Here is a 25,710-nt window from a genome sequence, read left to right on the forward strand (position 1 = left end):
GACTTAGACATGAAAAATTGGTGGGCAGGGGCGGTGGCTGCTCACCTTATGAAATTCTTTTGCCCTTGCTCTGTTTTGGGCATATGCGTCTTGCTTTGCTTTCTCTTCCTTCTGCTTTTTCACTTCAGGTAACTGATGATATAATCTGTAAGAAATTTATATGGAATTAAAGACAGACATTTAAGCTATGTGAATTCATATATCTTCATATATCCACATACATACCTTAGAGCCCTTTGGTGCATATGGGCTTGTGCAGTCTTTCTGTCTTCAGGAAGAGACACTCTAACCTTGTTCACACCCTTTAGGTGACTGACAAATGAACCTGAGCGGAGAACAAGTCATTTAATATATATGTAATGCCAGATTCTCTTTGAAAACTGATGTGGAGAGTATACCTGTAGGTTTCTCCTTTACTATTTTGGTTTGAGAACTTCCAGAGACACGAATTTTATTCCTTATTTCTTTCTGTCTCTGTGAGGACCTCTCCATAAATTCTTTTTTTCTTTTCATAAATGCTTCTTGTAAGCTCCCTGGAGTAGCTGTAAACTTTGAAAGGGTTTCTGTTTAAAAAAAAAAAAAAAAATCGAGGCTATATGTCAGCAATATACGAACGTGTGGGGTTTCTGCTCAAGTAGGGGGAACCCCACTGGCCCCTGGGCTCACTAATCTCATGCTCAGGGCATACATACCTGCACACACAGCTGGTTTCTCCACAGGATGTTCTGATGCAGCTGGACAATCTGAGTTTTGTGTTTCTGACAGAAGAGGCAGAAATTCACTCACCTAATTGCGAGAAAGTCATAGATTTTACCACTTTACCTCACTGTACAGATTCACAGCAAAGGTTCTAAACTTTACCCATTCTAAACCCTAGGTCTTTTGGAACTGCCTTTCTAGAAAGTTCAGTTGTCAGCTTGTCCACTGTGAGCACATTCATACAATTCTAATGTAAGAAGAAATGCCATGTAGAAAGCTAAGTAAAACTATCCTTTTCTATTCCCTAATTCTCAACTGTGGGTTGCTGTATAAAATGAGAGCTATGAAATTTACCTGAAAACAGCTCTTTGCCTCATCTTCTCTCTTTTCTTCTAGAGTTAAGTTTGCAAAATCCATTTCAGCAATACTGATATCACTGTTGCTTATCAATGTAAGTTCTGGTTCTTCCATTATACCATGGCCACATTCTGTCTCCTGTGCAGTAAAATTAAAAGGGAAACAATATTCAAAAATCATAGCCTCCAACACTCAGAATGTGAAAAATATGTACATTATGGAGGAAGAACAACAGGTTCTTCAACTAAGGATACTGGAGAAGACAAACTCCTCCGTGGGTTACAGAGCCAAGTGCCTGCTGACTGACTGGGGGGCTGTGCAGAACTGCAGTGTGTTGTGTGTCCCCTACCTACCTGAATGGCCGTTGGGCTGCAGCTGAATGCTGCGAGTCTACAAGTTGCTTCAACCATGTGTTTGTTTTTTGATGTGGCCCACTTTTAAGTTACAGTATTGCTTCTGTTTTATGGTTTGGTTTTTTGGCTGCAAGGCCTGTGGGATCCTAGCTCCCTGACCAGAGATGGAACCCACACCCCCTGCACTGGAAGGCAAAGAAGTCTCAACCACTGGACCGCCAGGGAAGTCCCTAGACCACACTATTGAAAAAACCTTTCAATACTGAACAAGAATTTACCAAAAAAAAAAAAAAAAAAAATCTAAAAGCTGCCAAGTAAATCACATTTTCTGCTTATTTGTGGAGGGACAAACATAGTACAAGAAGGTAAGCTGAAACCAAGCAGAGTAATCCAGTGCAGCACAATGAGGTTCAACACTATTGTGCTGAAGCACAGGCTGAGCCACCATTTTTCAGGAAAGCTGGAGAAAAGAAATGTGAATTGGGAAGATGTGTAAAATTCAGAGGAAGGTCAAATTAAAAAATTTTTTCTCTTTTCATTGGAGATTTCCAGTGATTATGAGATTGACTATATCTCAGATAGTTCTGTTGCATCTCTTGCAATTTTCTTTAAAAAGTCTCCTGAAAATGAAACCAAAAATTACAACATAGATTTCACTTACCCAGATTGGAATAGAGTTCTGTAATGAAAACGATCCAGAACTTACAAAGAGCTCTGACTGTGCTAGTTGAGTTTGGTTTCCTATGATTGTTGGAGATTCTGCGGTAGTTGAATCCTCAAGACGTTTTTCATTCTGAACAGTGACTGAATATGGTGTCTGAATTGAAGTTCTTACACATAATTGTGGATTTATATTTAAAACTCCACTGGTTTCTTTATCGTCAGTGAGCCCTTGACCTTGTAACACTGTACTAACTCCTCTTTCTGACAGTTCTTCAAAGCCCAGTCTTTCTTTTCTGCCTTCTGGTTGGTCTTTTATTGAGCACTCACTAGAGGTAGAACCACATGGAGTGCTATGCTGTAGATTTAATTGATGAAATACATTAGCCTCACCAGATGAACTGAAGACTGAACTTTGCAAATTTCCTACAAAGAGCTGGAAATGAACACTTTTTTGCTTGTTTTGTAATATTTCACTCTGTTCAGAGGAGTATTGATTTTCCGCCCCTTGGGAATAATCTCTTGCTTCAATGCTGCTAAAAATACTTGGTAAGTCAGCATGCTGGCTTCCTTCCTGTGAAGAAAATTCTGGCAGAAGTTGTTGAAAAGATTGTTCAGACCCTATAAGAAATCAGTTGATCATAATTATATGTTGTAAAACTTGGATAGGATAGAGGTACAGTCTCTAATAGTTGCTGAGAACATTGCAAATAATAAAGTCAGGTTACTTAAAATTTTAAGAATGAAAACTGATGTATAGAAAGTTAAAGGATGGTCACAGTGATTTTCAAATAACTACTGCTCACACCGTGTATTTTCTCCTATATTTAACAAAGGAGCTATGACTATTAAACACGGGCTTTTCCCCCCATAACAATATTGACTTTATAACAAAGACTTAAACATTTAAACATGCATGTGCATCTCATATATATGTTGTGATGTGTGCATATATATATAAAATTTGTATAAAAAGTTTTAGAAGGATACTTAAACTGATAACTGTAAGGGTTGAGGTAGGGAAGTTGAGCAAGAGGCAGCACTTTTAATTTTATCGAAATAAAATGCAAACTGAGCATATATTTCTGTTATTTAAATAAATACACAGAAACTGGTGAGGAGTGGAGACAAACCAAGAGCTACTAGGTACAATTTTCCAAGGAAAATTGATATAAACAACCATGAGAAACTACTGAGCTTTATTTAACTTTTTGGAACGTCTACATACCTTCAATAACATTTTCTGTAGCAAAACTCTGAGCTTCGTCACGAGCCCAGTTAGGGTCAGGCTGCTGGTTCAGGCTGGTGTTAAGAGAAGAATGCAGGCTGGTCCTCCGTACTTTAAAAGAAGCTGTACTTTTGGGTGACAGACTAGAACGGAGGCTTTCACAGGAGGAATCTGACCTCTGATGGAAGACAACAGGGAAAGGCTGAAATATTAGTATTTACTATGTTACCACTTGAATCAATGTTTTGTTTCTTCAATATTATTCCTTAATTACCACTTTACTACCACATAAACCACTTGCTTATTCAAGCCCAATTCTTTCACTTTAGTAAATATGAAACAGACTTTGTTTAGAAAACAAATTGTGAATTAACAAGACAGGTCAGAATATGACTGAATAATTTTCTGATAAGCAGGAACTATGCAGAGCTGCTTGGAAATCGAAAGACCCAGGTTTGAATCTTAGCTCCTTTATTGTATAGGAAGAGACTTTAAATTTTGCAAAATTCTGTTTACCTGACTGAATTCCATTAAAGTAACCCCACCCCCCAAAACCCTGAAGACAAGTTTTTATGGGTCATCATAGCTGGAGATAAAACTGTTGGGACAAAATTCTAATGCACCTGTTTTCAATCTTGGTTCCGCCTTATAATCACTGTATGTGACCATTCCTAGGGATTCTGATTTAATTGGTCTGAGGTACAGTCTGGGCACTGGTATCTAAAAGCTTACCAGATGATTTTAATTGGCAGCCAAGGCTAAGAAGAATTGTTCTGTTCTAACGGAAGAAAAGATAGTTTTTGGAAATTCACTGCAAAGAAGCATCTACTTTATTATACCTGGTAAAAGTCTTTGCTGTCTTGAGAAATCCCAGAGAAAGATGATGACGAATCAAAATCTGGATGTGGTTCTAAGGGTTTAAACAGCTGACGATGCAAATTTGGAAAACTGTGCTCCAGTTCTGGAAAGTCAAAGTCAACTGTTGGAATTTTAAGGAAAAAAGACACATTTTAAAAATAAAGCCTAGAAAAGTAGTACTAAGAACATACTCATAAAAGTTATTTTAAGATAACTCCAACAAAATTACTTGCATTTTTTTCATTACCAGCAGATGCTTTCAAATTAAGTCCTACCATTATCTCTCATGTACAAAGAGGGCGGGTGGTGGCAGTGGTTTGACCAGAACCTTTGACAAATGCAAGTTTCCATTTCTACTAGGCTCAAGGTCTTTATGGGGTTAGTTAGGAGTAAGATGCCATCATGGTCACTGCTTTGTTACAGTAAGCTATGTTATTCTCAATTAGCTCATTTCAGGATCAATGATTTGAAAAAAAGAAGAAAAGCTCACTGTACCGAGTGTTGTCACAGGCCAGACACTGCACTTTATGTGCATTATCCCCAACAACCCTCCTTCCACAGGAGACAAAATAGTAAGCTTCCTGTGGTCTCACAGGAAACGGTCCAGAGGTCTGATTTCTGAGTTCTTGTGCTCAGTATTGGCAATACTGAGCTACTGTAGTTAACTTTGCAAAGGTGAACGAAGATCTGCTCATCTCTTCTACACTGTCTCAGTTAGTCTGTTTCCAGAGCCCCTCTCTCACTAAGTGCCCGCCTCAGCGTTTTCCATGTTATAACTGCTACAGCAAGTCATCAAAACACAAAGCTCAAACACACACTACTTCCAACTAAAAAGCATGAAAGGTTAAAAGTTAAAAACACTTAGTTTACATGAAAGTATTTGTTTACAAATAATTTTACCCCACAAGTCTGTTTTTTCAGTCATCAAATTTGCTTCATTTATGTACTTGTCTATCATCTGCTGAATGTGTGTCTGACCAGATGTAAATGTTTCCAATGCAGGTAAAAGAGGTTTAAGGGCGTCCTGAGGGTCCTGTCTTTGATAAATAACTTGTGTTGAAGGAACTACAGAACTTAAAACATTTCTTTCCTCTTCTTTACTGGTGGGAGATTCTTGTTCCCTCTGGTCCACAAGCTCTGAAAACGACTCTGAAAATTGGGTTTAATGAAAATATTCAGTGTCTGGGTACTTCCTTTGAGACAGATTTTAGCAGAGAGGCATAGCAATACACATCAATAAGGAATCAGTGCAGCCAAGAAATGTGCTCTGTAAATTCCCACCAACATTAGCAAACCCTCCTCAACGTGCTACTGGAGATCAGTGGAGTGTCTCTGCGTCTGCAGCCCCGTGACTTCAATCACGATTAGAATGTCATACTGTCCAATATTCTAAAGGCATGATTACTTCTGAGATTTAAAGAACAATCCCTCTCAGCACCTTGTGAAAAGCAATGTTGGCTCTCACCACTGTACTGCAGTGCAACTGGTGCTTCTCTTTCAATTTATTTATAAACATTCTGATATGCTTACCTGTAAGGCTCAAATCTGTGTTTTCATAACTTAAAAAGCTCCCAGTAGAAACAGTTATTGAAGATAATGGCTCATGATAAATTTCTTGTGTTTCAGCCTAAAATTTAAGGAGAACATTTAGGCCACAATGTAGGAAGTAATATCTAGAAAAAGCCCAAATCACCAACATTAGCAGTTATTCTGAGCTCAGATCAAGTGTAGAAACCTTCATAGTTATAAAGGTCCGTAGTAAAACCGTTTCATCATTGCTCAGAACTGATCAGCCTTTCATACACACACACCTCCAGCCCACTCTCACTCCCCCATCAATAAGTCCTCAGTTATCCACTGTCACCTTTACACACACACTCACACACACACACACCCACCCCTTATTGTTTTAAATTATTCTTTTGCTTCTCAGAACTATAGAGATCATGCATCAGGTAGACTAAGAGGTCTTCTGATGCTCAGATTTGGCTGTTTTCATCACCGATCCACTCCAGTAAGAGCAGATCTCAGAGAACATAGACTGTAATATTCCACAACTTCTGTAAACTTAAAAGACAGTATGAAGCCAAGCAACTCTAACAATGCAGCACACATCAAGACATTACTAACCTTATCATCTAGCTTCACATTTGGACCCAGGTACGTATGGTCTTCTTCCTTCACAGCGTAACTTAATACTGCATGATTCTCAACCACAGCCTCACTGACATTGACTAAAATGGGGAAGGAGGGGGAAGGTCTGGATTATGACAAATCAAAGTTTTAGCACCAGAGGGCATAATTTCCTGCTTTCCTACAATTTTCTCTCACATTTTGCTTTGTAGAGTTGCCTTATCTTAGACCAAACAGAAAAAAGAATTTTGTAGATATCCAATAACAGAATCACCCTTGCTTCCTGATAATATCCAATACTAACAAGCAAAGCCCTATTTCAAAATCACCTAGTAAAGCCCAAATCTTACAGTAAGTCCCTTCTAATACCCTCTCACTAATTCATCGGCCTCATGGTTCCCCACAGTGTGCATTCTCCCTCAGTACAACAAGTCAAAGCACCCAGCTTTCTTCAATTACATGTGTGTTCTTGGTAGTCTTTGGTTAGAGGACATTGACAGGTAGAATAAAAAGAAATGCAAGTATTCACTGGCTAAATCTAAAAAAATGGTAATGGTTTTTATTTTAAAATGTCAAAAACTACAATTCATTGGAAATTATACTTTGTAGTTATTTCAATCTCCAATTAAAAAAGGAGAAGCTAAAGTCAATTTTTCTATAAACCCTCAAAAAGAAAATAGATCTTGTTCATCTCTCATTGTATTAAACTCTAGATACAACTAAGATAACAATTATCCAAGTATATGTGACAGCTAAAATAAAAAGAAATCTGGTTAGAAAAGGCAACTACTTAAAAGGTGCTTTAGAACTAATGAAGCAGTACTGGAACTATGCTTTGCAGGGTCAATATTATACATATAAAATAGCCTGTTATAAATATGCACAAATTCAAAAGTGAGAAAATTAACATCAGTTGTCTCTGGTGGCAGAATTAAGTGATTTAAAGTTTTTTCCTTGTAACTTGTTCCTTAATACTTTCCAAATATTTAAAACTAAACATAAAACAGCTCGTTTAAAATGCCACAGATAGAATTTTTAAAAGGTAATACTCAGTAGTATTTAATTAAATGTGGATTGTTACAAATAGGCTTAAACACAAAATGTGTAGAGTTTGCCAACTGTAAAAACCTCATACCCTTACATACCTCCTACTAACATTTACTTATTTAGTGAAACAATTTAAAAGTGTAATTAATTATTCTCTAAATAAACCACTTCCTTCATTCAACTTTTTGTGTACAGAAATAATATAGGCTTCTTATGGAAAAAAAATTTCACAGTATGTAAACATATGAAATAGAAGTGTGAAACCCAACCTCCAACAAAGATTAACCCATACCTAAACTTTGGTGATTCTTATTCCAGACAGTTTTCAAATGCATGAACACAGACTTTTCTCCCCTCATTAAACACCTTCACAAAACTGCAGTTTCACTGAAGTTATTTACCATTTTTCATTACAAATAAATTACAAATAACTATGTTTTGTCCACATATTCTTATGCACAGCAATTCCAGTTTCAACTTCTCTCTCACCTGCTTTATCAGAGTCATCACCACAGATGTTCTCCTGGGCAACTGGGTGAAGATGACCAAATGGATCACAGTCCAGGGGGCTCCCAAGAAAACTTTGTTCTCGGCTTACTGAGACCCTCAGTGGGTCTCTGTCTTGGTAAAAGTCTGGTTTACCTGGGAGGGAAAAAAAATTGACTCACTGGATTTCCACTTACGTTTCTAGTTAAAACTAAAAAGGCAATTTAGATTATGGGTAAAAATCTAAACTCTTAAAGAATCAGTGTAGCAAGAAAACAGTAACTGCTTAACTTTCACACAGCCTTTTAATTATTTCACTTCAATTTTACTAAGTTTTTAATGAAACTCCTACTTCCTAATAATAGAAAATGCTTCAGCACTGACTAATCACAGGAAAAATGCCTGGAAAAATTATTAACCATTAAGTTTTATAACGAATAATATGCATTCATAATATAAAGTTCAAAAACAGCTACAGCTAATCTGTGGTATTAGAGATCAAGATAGGGGTTTACCCTGGGGAGAAGATGAGGAAGAGTAATTGCGAGAGTACAAGGGAAGAGTTTATGGAGTTCTCTAACATTCCAGTTCCTGACCTGGATGGTGTTTACCTGAGGGTGATTATCAAAGTAATAATCACTGAAATAAACACTTATGAAACAAACAAACAAAGGAGTCGGAGACACTCAGAAGTAGAAGCTAATTTACTGTGCAGAACCTCAGAAAAACTTGGGAATTAAAGGCAAGAGGTATTACAAAAGGAAGGTGTGGGGTTTCCCTGGTGGCACAGTGGTTGAGAGTCCGCCTGCCGATGCAGGGGACATGGGTTCGTGCCCCGGTCCGGGAAGATCCCACATGCCACGGAGCGGCTGGGCCCGTGAGCCATGGCCGCTGAGCCTGCGCGTCCGGAGCCTGTGCTCCGCAACGGGAGAGGCCACAACAGTGAGAGGCCCGTGTACCACAAAAAAAAAAAAAAAAAAAAAAAGGAAGGTGTGAATCAGGGAACTGAAAACAGGGAGAATGTTTAAAAACATGTACGTGGAACAGATCCCTCCCATCACCTGAGATTCCTATTTCTCAACAACATCCCCAGAGAAGACTAAAGGTTTATCCTCTAGAGAAACTGAATCCTATACACTCTGTAATCAAATTTATAGCAGACTCTCCAACTGGTAAAGTGTCAAAGGATTACCCTTCTAAGGGGAAAGGTGCAGTAGTTGACAGGATTTGAACCTGTGTGGGGAAACCCCAATGGATTTCTAGTCTGTCATCTTAACCACTTGGCCACAAGTACATGAATCCAATACACTCTGAATTTAGGGGGATCAGGCACTGAAAGGGGCAAGAGTGGAGGGAAGAAAAAGAATGCCATAAGGAAATCAGAGGTATTAAAAGAAAGTTTGCACCCTTAACTCAGATCCCCCTAGGTCTGCCTCCATAACAGCAACAGCCAGGCTTATATCAAACTTGGAGGATCTTTCTTTGAAGAAACTAAACTGTAAATTGCTCAGGGAAAAGAACCACAGATACTAAGTTGAGGGTCCTCAAGGAAAAGCCACATTTTCCAATGAAATCCAGAAGTAAATAAGGTCCCCACCTATAGAATTTCCAATTAGCCATTCAGTGTTCCGCTCAAATATGCAAGATATCAGAGAAAAGCCTCTAAAATTTCAGACAGAAAAAAAACGGAAGAACCCAGACAAACAGAGAAAATACAGGAACCCAAACCAACAAAAACCTATAAATATTCAAAGTAGGTAGTATTTTGCATCCATAAAACAAGAGCAGGATGCTACAAAAAGAAAAAATCAGAAAGGAGGGCAAGCTTTTAGAAACTATACTTTGAGAGCCAAAATAAAAATTCCTAAGAAATGTAAGAAGAAAAAGCTGAGAAAATTCTCCCAGAAAATAAAGCCAAAAGAAATAGACTACAGGGACTTCCCTAGTGGTCCAGTGGGTAGGACTCCGTGCTCCCAATGCAGGGGGTCCAGGTTCGATCCCTGATCGGGGAACTAGATTCTGCATGCATGCCACAACTAAGAGTTCGCATGCCGCAACTAAGGAGTCTGCATGCCACAACTAAAAAAAAAAAAAGATTAAGACCCGGCGAAGCCAAAAAAAAAAAGTAGAATACAGAGAAGAAAAGAAAATTGGAAGAATATTATAGCTCAGTGTTTCTCAATATTAACTTTATCATCACCCACCTAAGGAGCCCTTTCAAGACTTTTTTCCTAATTGCCTCCTAACTCCATGAAACTTAATAACTATATATATACTGTATATCTTTTTATGTACATTTGTGCTTTGGTACATAAAGAGTAAGACTTTTTCATCTCCCTGAGAACCAATTTTCATCCCCTTTGGGGACAATAATAGCCTTAAGAATGTATCATCCAATATCGCACTAAAAGATGTTCTCACAAACAGAGAAAATGATGTGATCTCAAATTATTTTAGCGGTGTTTAATATTTGGCTTAATTTTTGCTAAAATCCATTGCCAATTACAGAAGTAAATACAAGAAGAAACACCTGAACCCAGACAGAGAAAATACAGGAACCCAAACCAACAAAAACCTATAAATATTCAAAGTAGGTAGTATTTTGCATCCATAAAACAAGAGCAGGATGCTACAAAAAGAAAAAATCAGAAAGGAGGGCAAGCTTTTAGAAACTATACTTTGAGAGCCAAAATAAAAATTCCTAAGAAATGTAAGAAGAAAAAGCTGAGAAAATTCTCCCAGAAAATAAAGCCAAAAGAAATAGACTACAGGGACTTCCCTAGTGGTCCAGTGGGTAGGACTCCGTGCTCCCAATGCAGGGGGTCCAGGTTCGATCCCTGATCGGGGAACTAGATTCTGCATGCATGCCACAACTAAGAGTTCGCATGCCGCAACTAAGGAGTCTGCATGCCACAACTAAAAAAAAAAAAAAGATTAAGACCCGGCGAAGCCAAAAAAAAAAAGTAGAATACAGAGAAGAAAAGAAAATTGGAAGAATATTATAGCTCAGTGTTTCTCAATATTAACTTTATCATCACCCACCTAAGGAGCCCTTTCAAGACTTTTTTCCTAATTGCCTCCTAACTCCATGAAACTTAATAACTATATATATACTGTATATCTTTTTATGTACATTTGTGCTTTGGTACATAAAGAGTAAGACTTTTTCATCTCCCTGAGAACCAATTTTCATCCCCTTTGGGGACAATAATAGCCTTAAGAATGTATCATCCAATATCGCACTAAAAGATGTTCTCACAAACAGAGAAAATGATGTGATCTCAAATTATTTTAGCGGTGTTTAATATTTGGCTTAATTTTTGCTAAAATCCATTGCCAATTACAGAAGTAAATACAAGAAGAAACACCTAGGAGACTTGAAAAGTGACTGTGTCTGGTGAGTAGCATCAAGGGGTGGGGGGTGTGTAGGGGCAGGAAGAAATGCTGTTTCATGTTGTAACCTTTTAGCACTATTTGCCTATAATATTTTGGCTAAAGTATTACCCAAAGAAGTGTGATGAAGGCTACGATGAAAGCTCCCAAACAGCACATAAGAGGGATGCCTGATAGCTCAGGCAAAGTTTATGCCACACAAGTGGCACTTACCTCAACCCTGAAGGGAGGGAGTGAGATCATGAAGGGCCTTGTGGGTGAAGCTAGGGACTTAAGACTTAATTTAGACTTATTCCTCTGGTCAAAGGGAAACGACTGAAGAGTTTAAACATTGAGCAATAGAGGCAGATTACCCTGAGTACACCATGGGAAAATGAATGAGAGTAATGCTAGACTGGAAACAGGGAGACACGGGGAGTTGTAGCAGCCCTTCAAGAAAGAAATGACAGCCTGAATTAGAAGAGTGGTAGTGGGAATGGAAACAAATGGACAGACTCCAGGGTTGATCAACTAGAACTGAGAAGAACTGGTACTCTGTAGGACGTCACAGAGGTATAGACAAGGAAACAGTCAAGACTTACATCTGGGTTCTTTTCATTGAAAAAAGGCTGAAGGATAAGGAGGTGGAAGTGAGGGAATATATAGCTTTCCCTTTTAGACAGGCTGACAGTTTTGCAATCTCAAACACAACTCATTAAATTATAGGAATCAATGGTCAGAATTTCCCAATGCTCATTCAGAATTAGGGAAAGCACCAATCAAGTCCTGAACAGTTGTGTTTACCAAATAGTGCAAAATGAAGAAAAGCTTCCAAAGCCTAGTAATAAATAGAATAATTACTTTGTTATAATTTCCATAAGACATAAGAAGAAAGTAAAAAGGGGAATGATTCTTAAGAGTTATTCTGAATCTCTACCTTCTGAAACTCTTTTAGCTGGAAACAAAGGTACAATATTTTATGGCTTTAAGACCAAAATAGCTAATATTAACATTACATTTCTAAGTACCTTTCTACTGACAAAGTTATTTTCCCCCTTAAAAAAGAATTTACTTTGATAGATTTGATCAAGAGAATTATCTGGTTGAGTCTGAAATCTAGAAATAATTAAAAAATGAAAATAGGGCTATTTACTAAGGATCGCAGGGAGGAATTTTTCAAGATAATTGAATCTAGGAAGAAGTACGGTGAAGAAATATACGTGTTACAACTGCTCTTAAAGCCAGGGTTTTACACACCATGATTATCCTGTGAAAGATACAGGAAAAGAGCAGTGAAGGTACTGAAGTGAAAGGGCAGCAAGGCAGAAGAGAAAAAGCTGGGTTATATCCTAGAGAAACTGGTTTAGAAAGGAAGCAGAGGGAAGCAAAAGTGTCAGAATAATGGATAGCAAAGAATTCTTGTCTACAATAAATTGCTTTTCCTCATATATAAAGAAACTAGTTACCTAATGACATATTTCTTTAAGTCCACATTTTAAATACTGTTTGTACAAACCATTTTTTCCCCTTCATGAGTACTCACAGTCTATGTTTCCTCAACAACAAAATATTTAGCATCCTGAAAAAACTGTAGAAAACTGGCAAATATTAAAAAAATCATATTTTATCAAACCATCTGTTTACCTAGTATAGAAGTTCTGCCACTTGCTGGTGATTCTACCTCTTGTATGGCACTAAGTTCATGTTGGTTCAAGTCCAATCCACCTTTAACTTTTGCTACAGGTGGTTTTGAGGATTTCCCACCCAGTTCTTTGTCCTGATGCTCCCCTATCAAGTCAAAGACAGAGTTAGGCACGATACAAATCTGTTAACGAAACAAACTTCTTCAACCGGCAAGTTGCAGGAGGTTAAAATAAAGAATCATCATCAGGATAATCAGTACAATAAAATGCAGTTATCTTACCACTTTGCTTGGCATTACTATCTTCTGAAAGGAGCTGATTATCATCACAGTTTCTCCTGCCTGCAGTACCAATGTTTTCCTGATTGTCTTTGGCTAGATCTTGGAGATGAACAAGGCATTCTCTGAGCTTCTTAGTTTCAAAATAATTTTCAACTGTGGGCTTACTTGTCTGAAAAAGTAGACAGACGAGGGTGGGGATGACACAAAATGAAAGATCATGTGAAGAAGTCATTAGATTTGTATCTCCCTTCTTCAGTTAGAACCTCAACCACATGAACAGCTCCATCAACAACATTATTACAATTTTATCTATAGATAAAAATGAGAAGTACTTCTAATATTGAAAGGGTAATAATTCCATTGAAAAGTACAACCAGTCACAGCCTCGGACCTTACAAACAGCCTCCACTGCACCTTTCAATAAGAGATTATACTTTAGCATCCCTCTCTGCTTTTCTTTTCCCATCCCTTTTCCTTAAAATGACCAGTAAATACCCAGAACTCAAGTTCTCATGAACGCAACTCAAGCTTCTCCTGAGCATCAAAGGATTGCAGAATTCTGTTTAGGCTAACTCATAAATTTAGGAAGTGGCCTTTTAAAATAAAATGGACACATTCATATATAGGAGACTATACTGTCTCGCATATAGAGAAACTATGAATAGTCATCTGAGTGACCACATCAGAGTCCTCTCAACAACTCAGTCACAAGCAGCCAGTCCAGTGGTCCATCAGCCTAAAATCGCACCACTTTTATAACAGATGTTAATATTGTCACTTATGGAAAAAGATGGTACTGGTTTTGATTCTACACAAATGTCAACAAAGTGCTATACAGAAAGCACAAAGTCTGCCATTTGCCTAAGAGAAATTCTGCTAACTAGTTATTTTACAATTTAATCTTCTTGTGGCAAGCTCAAAATCCTTTATAACAAAACTTCAAAAGGCAACCTACATTTTCCATGATGTTTGAGTTTGGTTGTATCAAACCAGTGGCTGAAATTAGTTGGGCTTCAAATAACTATTAACTTCATAAACGCCATGCAAGGTGGATCAATTTTTACCTTTTAATTTCCACGGTGTTTAAGGTAGAAAATTAAAGCACAGTTAAGGTCAAACCACTTATTCTCAATAACTCAGAACTTATTTCGACCTCGGATTGAAACAAATATTTAGCTTGGCTGAGTTGGGTTATTGTCGATGTTTAATTCTTAGATATTCAAGATTAATACATACCTGACTGTCTTTAAAGAAATCCTTCAAGGTCTCCTGATGTTTCTGAATGTGCTGCTGCAATGCTGTTTGTCTCTGTACAAGCGATTCTTCTTGGGCTTTCTGGCCATAATGCAGAACTTCTTTTTGTAGCTCCATCTGCTTCTGAAGTCCCAAATTATCTTGCTGAGCTAAGAGAGGTTGTGAAAAACTCAAAAATCTATCTTGAAGTCTTGGGCTCATAGAAGCACTTGAAGGAGCTGCATGTTCATTCTTGGCTGAATACAATTCACAAATGTTTTTAGATTTTACTTCAGCAAAAGGTAGTGGAATAAATGAATGCCCTCTTTCCTTGGGTAGAAACATAGAGGGAACAGGCTGCTCAGAAGAGTCACCTTCAATCAGCTCTGCTTGCTTGTTTAAAAGCAGTTCTTCCTGAGCTTTTTCATTAAAACGCAGCACTTCTCTCTGTAAGCCCAACTGTGCTGACACATGATCTTGCTGAGGCAGAAATGCCTGGGATAAACTCAAAAGCCTATCCTGAGACCTTGGAATCTCAGGATGACTTGAGGAAACAGTACTGTCACTTCTGGTTGGAAGAGATTTTTGGATTCTTTCAGAGTCAGCAACAGGCAGTGCTATGTGGGAAAATGATGAAGAGGTGCTGGTCTGCTCAGGTAAGACCCCTTTCTCCAATTTACTTAGTCTTTGCAAAAGCAATTCTTCTCGGACTTCTTGTCTAGATTGAGTGGCTTTCCTCTGTCTGTCTAACTGCTCTTGAAGTGCCTTCAAATCACCATGGAGAGGTTGGATAAAATGCTCAGATGACTTTTCCTCAAATTTACATTGTCTGGGCAAAACCAACTCTTTCTGGGTTTTCTCGCTACATGGAAGGGGACCTGTCTGTGTATACACGTGTTCCTGTTGAAATGTAATCGGATAATCTTGTTGAGGTAAAACAGGCTGTGGTAAACCCAAAAGCCTATCAGGCAACCTTGGTATCTCAGAACAACTTGGGGAGACTATATTATCACCCTTAGTTGAACAAGGTTCTTGGATTCTACCAGCTTCACTAAGAGGTAATGGAGCAAAAGGACGCTGTACAACTAGGGATAGGAAGGACGAGGTGCCAACCTGCTCGGGAGATATTCTTCCCTTCCACTCACTCTGTTTATGCAAAAGTAATTCTTGCTGAGCTTCCTGTCTAGACTGAATGATGGCTTCCCTCTGTGTAGCTAACTGTTCTTGAAGTGCCTTCAAATTATCTTGTTGAGGCTGGATAAGCTGTGATATCTTCAAAAGTCTATGCTGCAATTCTGGGATCTGAAAATGGCTTGAAGGAATTCTACTCTCACCCTCTGCTGAAAGAGGTTCCCGGGCTGTAAGAGATTCAGCAGAAGGCAATGAAGGAAAAGAAAGCTGTGCTAACTGGGGTGTGAACGAGGGGCCAGTTTGTTCAGAAGATACATTCCCTTGGGTATTCTGGCTAAACTGAAGGGCCTCCTCTTCTGTGTCTAACCATTCTTGGTGTCCTTCCAAATTATCTTGTAGAGGCTGTATATGTCGTGAAAACCCCAGAAGTCTTTCCGGAAATCTTGGGATCTTCCAATGGCTTAAGGGAACTGTACTGTCACTCCTGAATGACATATAGTCCTGGAATTTTTCAGATTCAGCTCCCTGAGACAGAGATAAAGAGGTGCCAGTCTGTTCAGAAGGAATTTTTTTTTCTAATTCACTTTGTTTGTGTACAAATTCCTGAGTTTCTTGTTTAGCACCAAGCATTACCCTCTGAATGTGTGACTGACCTTCGAGTGTTGTTAGATTTTCCTGCTGTGGCAGGCTACGCTGTGGAAAATTAAGAGACTCATCCTGAAATGCTGGCATTACCAAATGACTTGAGGGAATAACACTCTCCTTCTCAGAGAAATAAAAGTTCTGAATTCTTCTAGGCTCAGTTTTAGAAGAAACTTGTGAAGCAAATGAATGTTGAGTGACCACTGGCAGGAATGAAGAACTCATCTGCACAGCCTTAGAGTCTTCCAAATCCCTTTGTCTACGTAAAAGTAATTCTGCCTGGGCTTCATGCCTGGCCTGAAGAGCATCCCTCTGTGTAGTCAGCTGTTCTTGGAGCAACTTCAAACTATCATGCAAAGGTTGGAACTGCTGTAGGAAACTTGAAGACCCATCCTGAGATTCTGGGATTTCAGATTGGATTGAGAGAATTTCCTTCTCATTCTTAGATGAATACTGGTCCTGGATTTTTCCAGATTGAGTACCAGCAGAAGGTAGTGAAGTAAATGTATGCTGAGCTCCTTGAGATGGGACAGAAGGGGGCTCGGTCTGTTCAGCCCATACTCTTCCATCCAATTCACTCTGTTTATGTACACATAATACTTCCTGGGCTTCCCGTCTAGCCTGAAAGCTGTCCCTCTGAATATTTAACTGTTCTTGGAGAAATTTAAAATTAAGCCTATCCTGAAGTTGTGGGACCCCAGGATGGTCTGAGGAAACTGTAGTCTCTTTCTTGGTTGGAGAAGATTCCTGGATTCTCCCTGACTCAGCTTTGGCAGAAGGCAGTGAAGCAAACGAATCCAGAGGTACCAATGGAAGGAATACAGAAAGGCCAGTTTGCCCTTCCAATTCTTTCTGTTTGCACAAAAGCAATTGTTCCTGGGCTTCCTGTCTTAACCGAAGAACTTCTTTCTGTAGGTCTAACTGTTTTTGGAGAGCCTTCAAATTACTTTGCTGGGCTATGATATTCTCTGAGAATGGCAAAGACTTATCCTGTGTTTGGCCAACTACAGAATGGCTTACAGAAACTACACTTTTGCTCCCAGTTGAAAAGCGTTCCTGGATTTTTCCAGACTCAACTTTAGTCGGCAGAGAACTAAAAGAATGCTCAGCTACCAATGGTAGGAATGAAGAAGGTTCAATTAACTTAGACGATATACTTTCATTGTTCTCTGAGAACATTTGCTGGGAGTCTAAAGTTTGAAAAGTTGTTGCCCCAGATGTTTCAGCTCTTTCTCTAGCATCCTGTACTATCAGTGGCTTATCATGTGACAAAGCCCTTGAAAGTGTATGAGAGTCTTTAGGGACCAATTTATACTCTCTCTGTTGTGCTTCAGTCTGTGAGAGTTGCTTTGGCTGTTCCTGTGATTCCAAAGCTTGCTCGGCTAAAACATCTGAAGTAACTAACGTTTCAGTTGTTTCTACCTGTCTTTGTGGAAAGTGATGTTGTCTTGAAGCCTGAAAATCTTGCTCTAATTTAGAGATCTGTATGGGTTGCATAGGTTGTTTGTTAGGACTCAACTTGGGTCTCTGACCTTGATCCTCATGTTCTGATGTAACAGCACGTCTTTCAGATTTCTGTGGTGGTACTGATGTAACAGAACCAGGTATCAATGGTGTAGCTGACATGGATGGGTACTTTCCTTTTAACATAGTCTGATAGTCGAGTAATCGTTTCCTGGCTGTTTCAACAGACTGTTTGTGAAGCCTACCCAAAACAAACAAGCATTATTCTTTTTTGATTAAAAAAAATGCCCCACATTCTTAAGTGTTTATACATTAAATTCAATCTAGGGGTGGCCATAATCAAGACAGAAATGGAACAGTGTTATTAACATTGCTCTTTGAGAAATCTACATGCCATAGTTCTAAAGGGAATCCTGGTAAGACCTTCATATAAACCAAATAATAAATCCTGAAAATGCAGCCACACACTATCACATATAAATTGTACCCTAGCTAATACCTGTTTTGCTGTAATAGCTGTTGTTGATAGTTATGAATCATCTGCCTGTGATTATCTTCATCAGAACTTATGGTGCATGATGCTGGTGCAGTGCTAACCTAATAAAAGACAAAGATACTAACTAAAAGGCAAATCCAGAAGTAAGTACTAAAGTACTTTACATAAACTGACGTTCTATAATTGTAAACTTCCATATAGCTTTATTTTTTATAAAAAAGACTGGCATTTCCATTGTTAAGAAATGAAGTAATCTACCGCTCTCCTTTAGTGTCAAGCCCAAGAGCTCAACATACACATTACATACAAGTCATGGTCACATATATTAGCACCCTCTAGAAACTGAAAGATGAAAGTTATTAGGTTTGTATAAAGTTATTTTTACGTATACATTGTTATTTTTTTAAATTATCAAATACAAATTAGAAATGCACTTTACTTTTCTGAATGCGAAGATTGCCCACACTTCTTTATCCCCCAAAAATCTACGTAGGGATGAGATTTCCTGCATCGTACCCCAGTCTGTTGAGTTTTTTTTCTTTTTTCTTCTTCCAGCTGAGCTCTGAAGCACTCAGTTTCTAATCTTAACTTCTGTTGTTCAATTTGTTCAAGTAATTCCAACTGTTTTTGCTTCTGTTCTTCTATTTCCATTATCTAAATAACAAAAATACTATTGATTTATTAACAACAAACTCATGCCAAAGAAAAGTTTATATGCATTACAATGAAAAGAAACAGGTCTCATCACCAAGAGTACCAATTATCCAAGAAGAAAGTGGTGATGTTTTATCTGTTATTTGCACTGCCAGAGGGAGGAAGGAAGCAAGAGACAGGAAAAGGGGAAAGAAGGAAAAGGGAGAGAAGTAAAAATAAACATATTAACTATTTCTATTTCCTGGGAGCACAGGGAAACCTTGATCACCACTGAAGCACCACCTCCAGAGAAGTAGCAAATTCTGTGTTCACATCTTTAATTTTACCTTGTTCTCAGTAAGAATAATGCCTAAGAAATTAAACATCGAGAACGCTGACAACACTGATTTCTTAGGCATACTCATAAAAGGGTGCAGTTATCTACAAGCTAAATAAAAGTACAGTGAGCAATATTCAGTCCTTACTGTCAGGCATTAAAGAGATGGAAAATAATGGCAGAGTGATGACAAATCAACTCAAAATTATACCAACACACATACACATAAATCCAAGAACTAAAAACATGTGTTAAAATAACTAAGATTCATGAGGCCAGAGACTAGTCTGTCTGGTTGCCTGTTAAATCCAGCACCTAGTAGTCCTTGAAACATATATAAGAAACATATACTGAATAAATAGAAAAGGAAATGTATGTGAAGTTTTATTAAGAGGAATACGTCTACTAGAGATAATGAAGAATGATCTTGTTTTCAAAATTAAACAATTAAACATGTCTCAGTACAATATTACCTATTCTTAATCAGGCAATAGTGGCTATAGCTTAGTTCCTGTCTTCACCTTCCTTTCCTTCACTCATAGGAGCCACGGAATTTACACCATTTACAGTTTTGTAGTAACTCTAGAACCGCACTATCAATATAGTAGTCACTAGCTACATGTGACTATTAAAATTTAAATCAATCAACCCAAAACAAATAAAATTTAAAATTCAGTTTCTCAGTTGCACTACTCATACTTCAAGTATTCAACAGCCCATGTAGGTAGCAGCTACCATACTGAACATAGATATGGAACGTTTCCATTACTGTAGAAAATCTATTGGACAATACTGCTTTAGAATATTGATTAGAAAGCATTTATCTGAGACAAAATACTGGCTCATAGAATTGTCATCCCTCAGCTGCATTTTTATAAAAACTATGACTATAAACTGACTGGCTTAGTAACAATTAGCCTCTTTCAAGGTAATCTGTGTTAAGAAAATCTTTCACTAAAGTAGAAGGGACAAATATTACAGTTACGGAAGTTGAATTTAAAATTTTTCTTTGAAATACAGTGTTTCAAAAAAACTTTTGGGATTACAAAGCCCAGATCAATGTTTAATATTATGACAGGGACTCATTTATTCAACAAATATTTATTGAGTACTTACTATATATAAAGCATTGTACAAGAAACTATGTAGGATAAAAGACAGTCTTGGACTTCCCTGGTGGTCCAGTGGCTAAGACTCCATGCTTCCACTACAGGAGGCACGGGTCGATCCCTGGTCGGAAGTTCCACGTGCCCATGGTGAGGCAAAAAAAAAAAAAAGAGTCTCTGCCTTTAAAAAACTGATAAATTTTATAGGGAAGATAAAATACATACCAGAGTATAAAATACAAAGCAGAATGCAATAAGGGTCAAATGAGTAGTACAAGTAAAGATGAAGTACCTTCTATCAAATGAATGTGTAAGACAAAGCAGAAGAAATGGTATCAAAAGTAGCCAGATGTTAAGACAAATTTCACTGGTCAAATAAAACTATAGTACATAGGGGAAGAAAGAAACCTTTAAAAATAAAAATTTCAGGGACTTCCCTGGTGGTCCAGTGGTTAAAACTCCACACTCCCAATGCAGGGGGCCTGAGTTCCATCCCTGTTTAGGGAACTAAGATCCCACTTACCTCAACTAAGCCTGAGCACTGCAACTACTGAGCCTGCGCACTCTAGGACCTGCTCGTCACAACTAGAGAAGCCCGTGTGCCGCAACGAAGGCCCAGTGCGGCCAAAATAAATTAAAAAATGAAAATAAAATAAAATAAAAATTTCAAATTACCTGTTTCTGCCTTGCTGCCATTCTAATTCTGGCTGCTTCTTCCTGAGGATGAAGTAGAACTGAACTCTGAGCTACAGCTGTGATAGGGTGAGTCTCTTTCATTTCTAAGAGAATCCCCAAAGCAATAATTAGTTTCAGTAATTTAGAATTTGATACCACTGTAATGTCTTTTGTTCATTTATTACATGTAATTTTATTAGGAAAAAGATGTGAAGAATCAAGCAAGTTTAATTTGAGAATATGATAAAAAGAAATACCTTGTTCCTCTTCAGAGTCTGTATTGAATGAAAGTGGTTTATCTTCACTAGTAAGTGGTCCAGAGTCAACTGTTAGTGTGTCACTTTCAACAACTGTAATAGATACATCATTATGAACATATTATCACTGTCAACCTTAAATCTGACAAATGTAACAAAAATCTACATTCAGATTAACACTGGTCCACCTGAATGTCTTATTTAGTTAAGATCCAGCCACCTTCCAGAGGCCACATATTTTATCCAATAAATTCTAGCCTAATACAAAAAGACCTAAGACTAAAATTATAAACAAAAAAGGAAAAACGAAGGAGAACTGACTTAAAAGGTAGGCTGACAGAGTTTCAAACACAATGGGAAAGCATAAAAAGAGCAGAGTTAAGCAAGGCACCAAAGTGTAAAAAGAGAAGAAATTTAAATGTATCTCTGACATATTTAGGTATTAGGATTTTTATTATCTATGAATCCAGAGCAGAGAAGGAAGTTAAAGCAGTATACTTTGATCACATCAGGGTAGCCAGAAACTGAACAGAGCATTCAGTCACCTCATTCGTTCAGTACCTACTTATGTGCTATATGCACATTTACCATGGTCATCAAGAAAGGGCCTCAAAGGAGGTAAGTGGGGGACAGAACATTATATAATTATCCTAGAAAAAAATTATAAAATTAGAAACGGTGCTAAGTATTATATAAGAAAAAAGGGGGGTTATACAACAGAGTATTTCAGAGGAATCTGAATTAGACTAGGAACTCAGATGAGATTTCTCTTAGGAAATGGCATTTAAGTGGACATTTGAAAGGTAAGGAGAAATCAAGCAGGTAAAGAGTGTGGGGATGTACAGGAGACCTTTCCAGACAGATCAGCAGGTATTAAGACCCTGTGAGGAGTGAAAAACTTGGCTCAGACAAGGGGAAGAATGAAGCCAGATGAGGCTAGAGAAAGCCTACTCACACAGGGCCTTTTCCAAAATAACTTGGTTATGGATTAAAGATGAAAGTGTCCCTTTGTATTAAATGCCAACACCATACTCTCTCTCCTTCTTCTCACTCCTTTTTACTGCCTTTGCTGCTTGCCCCTTCTCTAGCCATCTTCTAAATGATGCAGTCCCTTCAGATGGTCTTATAAGCCCTTTTTGCACTGAATTCTTTCCCCTAAAGAATTCTTCCATGCCCATGTGCTTGAATATCATATGTATATCTGACTTCCAAACTTACCTCTCTTTGCTTTAGGCTAGTCAAATAATTCAACAAATATTAACTGAGCACCTTTTATGTATAAGGCACTAGTCTAGGCTCTGGGGATACAGCAATGAACAAAATCAAGCCCTATATTAAAGGACTGGAGGATGAGGAAGGTGGAGAGGGGTAGGTGTCAAGACAAGAAGCAAATAAGCAAGAAAGTAAATTTATGGTCCATTAGATGTTAAGAGCTATGGAGTAGAGGTGATAGGAAGTGAAGATTATGGGGGTGGGGAAGTGATAGGGAATGAAGATTATGGGGGTGGGGGAAGGCATAGAAGTTTGTTGTTTTACATAGAGTGGTTTGAGAAGGCGTTACTGAGAAAGCAGTATCTGAGCAAATGTCTGAAGGAAGTGAGACAGTGAACCATAAAAATATCGAAGAGCATTCCTCCCTCCCCCAACCAAGACCAGCACTTGCAAAGACCATATGATTCGTATTTGCTGTGTTGGAAAAATAGCCAGGAAGCCAGTGCCTACAGTGCAGTGGTTGGGGAGAAAATGAGGTCAGAGAGAGAAGTAGTGGGGAGGGGTGTGTGCGCAGTTCATGTAAAGCTTTGATGCCACTGTAAGCAAAATGGTTTTCCTGAGGGAAATGGGTAGTTGTTGGAGGGCTTCTCCCAGAGGAATGATAAGCTGATGTGTTTTAACAGGATGTCTCTGGAAACAGATTATTGCAGGAAGGTGCAAAAGCTGTGGATAGAAGACCAGTTAGGAGGCCACCAGTAATACAGGCAAGAATCTACACTAGAGAATGAACATCACTTAAACTAGGATAGTAGGTGGTGAGAAACAGTTGGACTCTGGATATATTTTGTGGGTAGGACTGACAGGATTTGATGATGGTTTGGATGTAGGATACAGAAGAGCAGAACCAGAATGACAAGCTTTGTGGCTTAAGCAAGAGAATTTTTTGCCACTTACTGAAATATGTAAGATTATATATACATATATAATTCCACTATACTTAAAGTGCTCTGGAAGGATATTCACTAAGGTTTCGAACATTTATTGCCTTTAAGTGGCAGCATTATGGGCTTTAAAACATTTTCTTCCTTTTGACCTCTATTCTTCGATTTTTCAGAAATGAGCATATTTTTGAACAACTTAGAAAGGGTTTATGTGCTATAAAATGAGATGACTGGCAAGAACTACCTTGTTTCTGCCCAGAGGATAATGTTCTGTCTTCACTCACAGTTGCTCCTGATTCAACTGTCAGGGCTTTACTTTCAGTTTCATTAACAGTTGTATTCATTTCGCTTTCATCCTCAGACATGGATTTAATTGTCCAGAGAGACTTTTGGTTTCGTATCTTATTTAATAATTTTTTAAAAAGAATTTTTGAAGGAATCTGGTGGGTCTTCATTGCCAAGGGAACTAAAAGAAAAGAAAAGAAAAAAAAATTTATTCAGCACCTATTACAAACCAGGTAAATTATTCTATCTTTATACTTAGTTACTATAACAACCACTGGTTAAAACAAAAGCACAACTTTATTTTCCTCAATATTTATAATTTAACACAATTTTATAACCAGGAATAATTTTTCCAACTTAAATTTAAATAAGGACACCAAAATTCAACTATAGTTCACCCTTGAACAACATGCACTTGAACTGCACAGGTCCACTTATTTGAGGATTTTTTTTCAATAAATACATACTACAGGACTGCATGATGCAGGGTTGGTTGAATCTGCAGATGTGGAACATTGGATACAGAGGGCTGACTCTAAGTTATATGCAGATTTTTCGACTGCATGGAGGATTGGTGCCCCTAACCCCTTGCTGTTCATGGGTCAACTGTATTTTTCAACAACAGGCAGCAACATAAATTTCAAGCGCAAAAATGTATCAGGAAGATGTTTATTCCGCTTGCTAAATGAGGACAGAACGCATATCTCTTAATCTGTGTGTAAGACTAGCATTCAAAATATGTGCTGTAAGGTTCACAAGAAAATAAAAGATTCTGCAGAGGCCAGAAATGAAGTTTCAAGGGGAATTCATGGCAATTGAGCCCTAAACCCATCTTCTGAAGTTTATGCCAAACCACAGGAAGCTTACACTTTGTTTGGACAGCAGTGTGGGCACAAGAGACAGGGATAAAGCTTAGAGCCCTCACCCAAGGAGTCTAAGAGGAGACCCACATAAAATTGGAACCCCAAGGACTACTTATCCACAGTATAGGGTGAAGATGAAAAGAAAGCCTGAGTGGTTTTGAACGAAGGCGATACTCATAGGTACGGGGAGAAAAGAAGTCAAAAGGAAGAGGACTTGGTCTCTAAGAAGATGTGGAGTAAGAGACACCTTTATCTTTTTAGAGGTACCTCTCATGTCTCTGGCTTGGATTACTGCAGACTGTGGTATCATCACTAACATGAGGAAGGCAGGAAGACAAGGTTTCAGTAGGCAAGAGAAGATGATAAATTTATTGCAAGACACCAAGTTCTAAGTACCTGTGCAACAGCCAAGTGAAAAAGTTCAGAATGGTGGAGATAGAGATAAAGTTTAGAAGAGAGACCAAAGTTTGTACTGATCATCATTATACATGAAGTGCCTAGCAGTAATTAATACGGTAGGATTTCTGGTGATTTGATCAAAGTCTTAAAAAAAAAAAAAAATTGCTGGGCTTCCCTGGTGGTGCAGTGGTTGCGAGTCCACCTGCCGATGCAGGGGACACGGGTTCGTGCCCCGGTCTGGGAAGATCCCACATGCCGCAGAGCGGCTGGGCCCGTGAGCCATGGCCACTGAGCCTGCGCGTCCGGGGCCTGTGCTCAGCAACGGGAGAGGCCACAACAGTGAGAGGCCCGCGTACTGCAAAAAAAAAAAAATGCTGACCTTTCAAATGAATTCAAAATTGATCATCTAACTTAAATAACCTAAAGATCTTTAGACTATATGTACATATAAATAAAATAACATTCCTCCTATGTATATGAAAAGGATCTTTAGTAATGGAAATCTGAAGTTCCCTCCTCCCATCACTCCCATGAGTATTAGTCACTGTTTGCACTTAAAAGAGACCAGACTTTCCTAACTGTTGGCAAATGATTAGCATTTTTTTCCTATGAAATACTGCAATATTCAGCTCAGAAGTTTTTACCGTCTGCTTCACTAGAACATATTGTTTCAGCTTCTGTCACTGGAATGTTTTCAGTCTCCCCTGAAATTTCTTGTTCCATTGAGAGGTCCAGTTCTTCATCTTGGATCTGATTAGTCACAGTGGGCAGAGGCTCTGGTTCAAGGTGCAAAATCAGGTTTCCTTTCACCTCTCAATAAAGAAATACAGAGACATGTTTCCATTCCAAAATGACTAAGAAGAACTTGAGCATAAAATTTTAAAGACCATTATAGTTTAAAGTCTAAAATATGAGAGCC

At 38.2% G+C, this 25,710-nt stretch overlaps 1 protein-coding gene and 2 non-coding genes across 16 annotated transcripts in view; all 3 read right to left on the minus strand.

The window, feature by feature from the left end:
- CEP295 (centrosomal protein 295) overlaps positions 1-25,710 on the minus strand; it is a 47,448-nt gene that overhangs the window by 141 nt on the left and 21,597 nt on the right. For 4 of the 14 annotated variants that reach the window (XM_055091684.1, XM_055091683.1, XM_055091689.1 and 1 more), the window contains 21 exons: positions 25,436-25,603; positions 23,489-23,710; positions 21,092-21,184; positions 20,835-20,938; positions 18,600-18,737; positions 18,087-18,184; positions 14,354-17,828; positions 13,118-13,286; positions 12,838-12,981; positions 7,825-7,977; positions 6,286-6,389; positions 5,686-5,782; positions 5,056-5,304; positions 4,137-4,276; positions 3,298-3,499; positions 2,071-2,690; positions 1,054-1,194; positions 693-786; positions 399-563; positions 226-325; positions 46-145 (listed from right to left, as the gene is read on the minus strand). In XM_055091684.1, the coding sequence (XP_054947659.1) occupies positions 46-145; positions 226-325; positions 399-563; positions 693-786; positions 1,054-1,194; positions 2,071-2,690; positions 3,298-3,499; positions 4,137-4,276; positions 5,056-5,304; positions 5,686-5,782; positions 6,286-6,389; positions 7,825-7,977; positions 12,838-12,981; positions 13,118-13,286; positions 14,354-17,828; positions 18,087-18,184; positions 18,600-18,737; positions 20,835-20,938; positions 21,092-21,184; positions 23,489-23,710; positions 25,436-25,603 (6,776 nt within the window). Of the gene's footprint in view, positions 1-45; positions 146-225; positions 564-692; positions 787-1,053; positions 1,195-2,070; positions 2,691-3,297; positions 3,500-4,136; positions 4,277-5,055; positions 5,305-5,685; positions 5,783-6,285; positions 6,390-7,824; positions 7,978-12,837; positions 12,982-13,117; positions 13,287-14,353; positions 17,829-18,086; positions 18,185-18,599; positions 18,754-20,834; positions 20,939-21,091; positions 21,185-23,488; positions 23,711-24,788; positions 24,934-25,435; positions 25,604-25,710 lie in introns of those variants that run through there. The other 10 variants (XM_055091686.1, XM_055091685.1, XM_028501289.2 and 7 more) reach the window with 10 other exon arrangements.
- Positions 5,867-5,936, minus strand: LOC112067010 (small nucleolar RNA U2-30). The gene has a single exon (XR_002893028.1). It is a non-coding gene; the product is annotated as a small nucleolar RNA U2-30 (small nucleolar RNA).
- On the minus strand, positions 6,083-6,162 carry LOC112067011 (small nucleolar RNA U2-19). The gene has a single exon (XR_002893029.1). It is a non-coding gene; the product is annotated as a small nucleolar RNA U2-19 (small nucleolar RNA).

This window comes from Physeter macrocephalus, chromosome 16 (assembly GCF_002837175.3).
Source record: "Physeter macrocephalus isolate SW-GA chromosome 16, ASM283717v5, whole genome shotgun sequence".
Lineage (NCBI taxonomy): Eukaryota > Metazoa > Chordata > Mammalia > Artiodactyla > Physeteridae > Physeter > Physeter macrocephalus.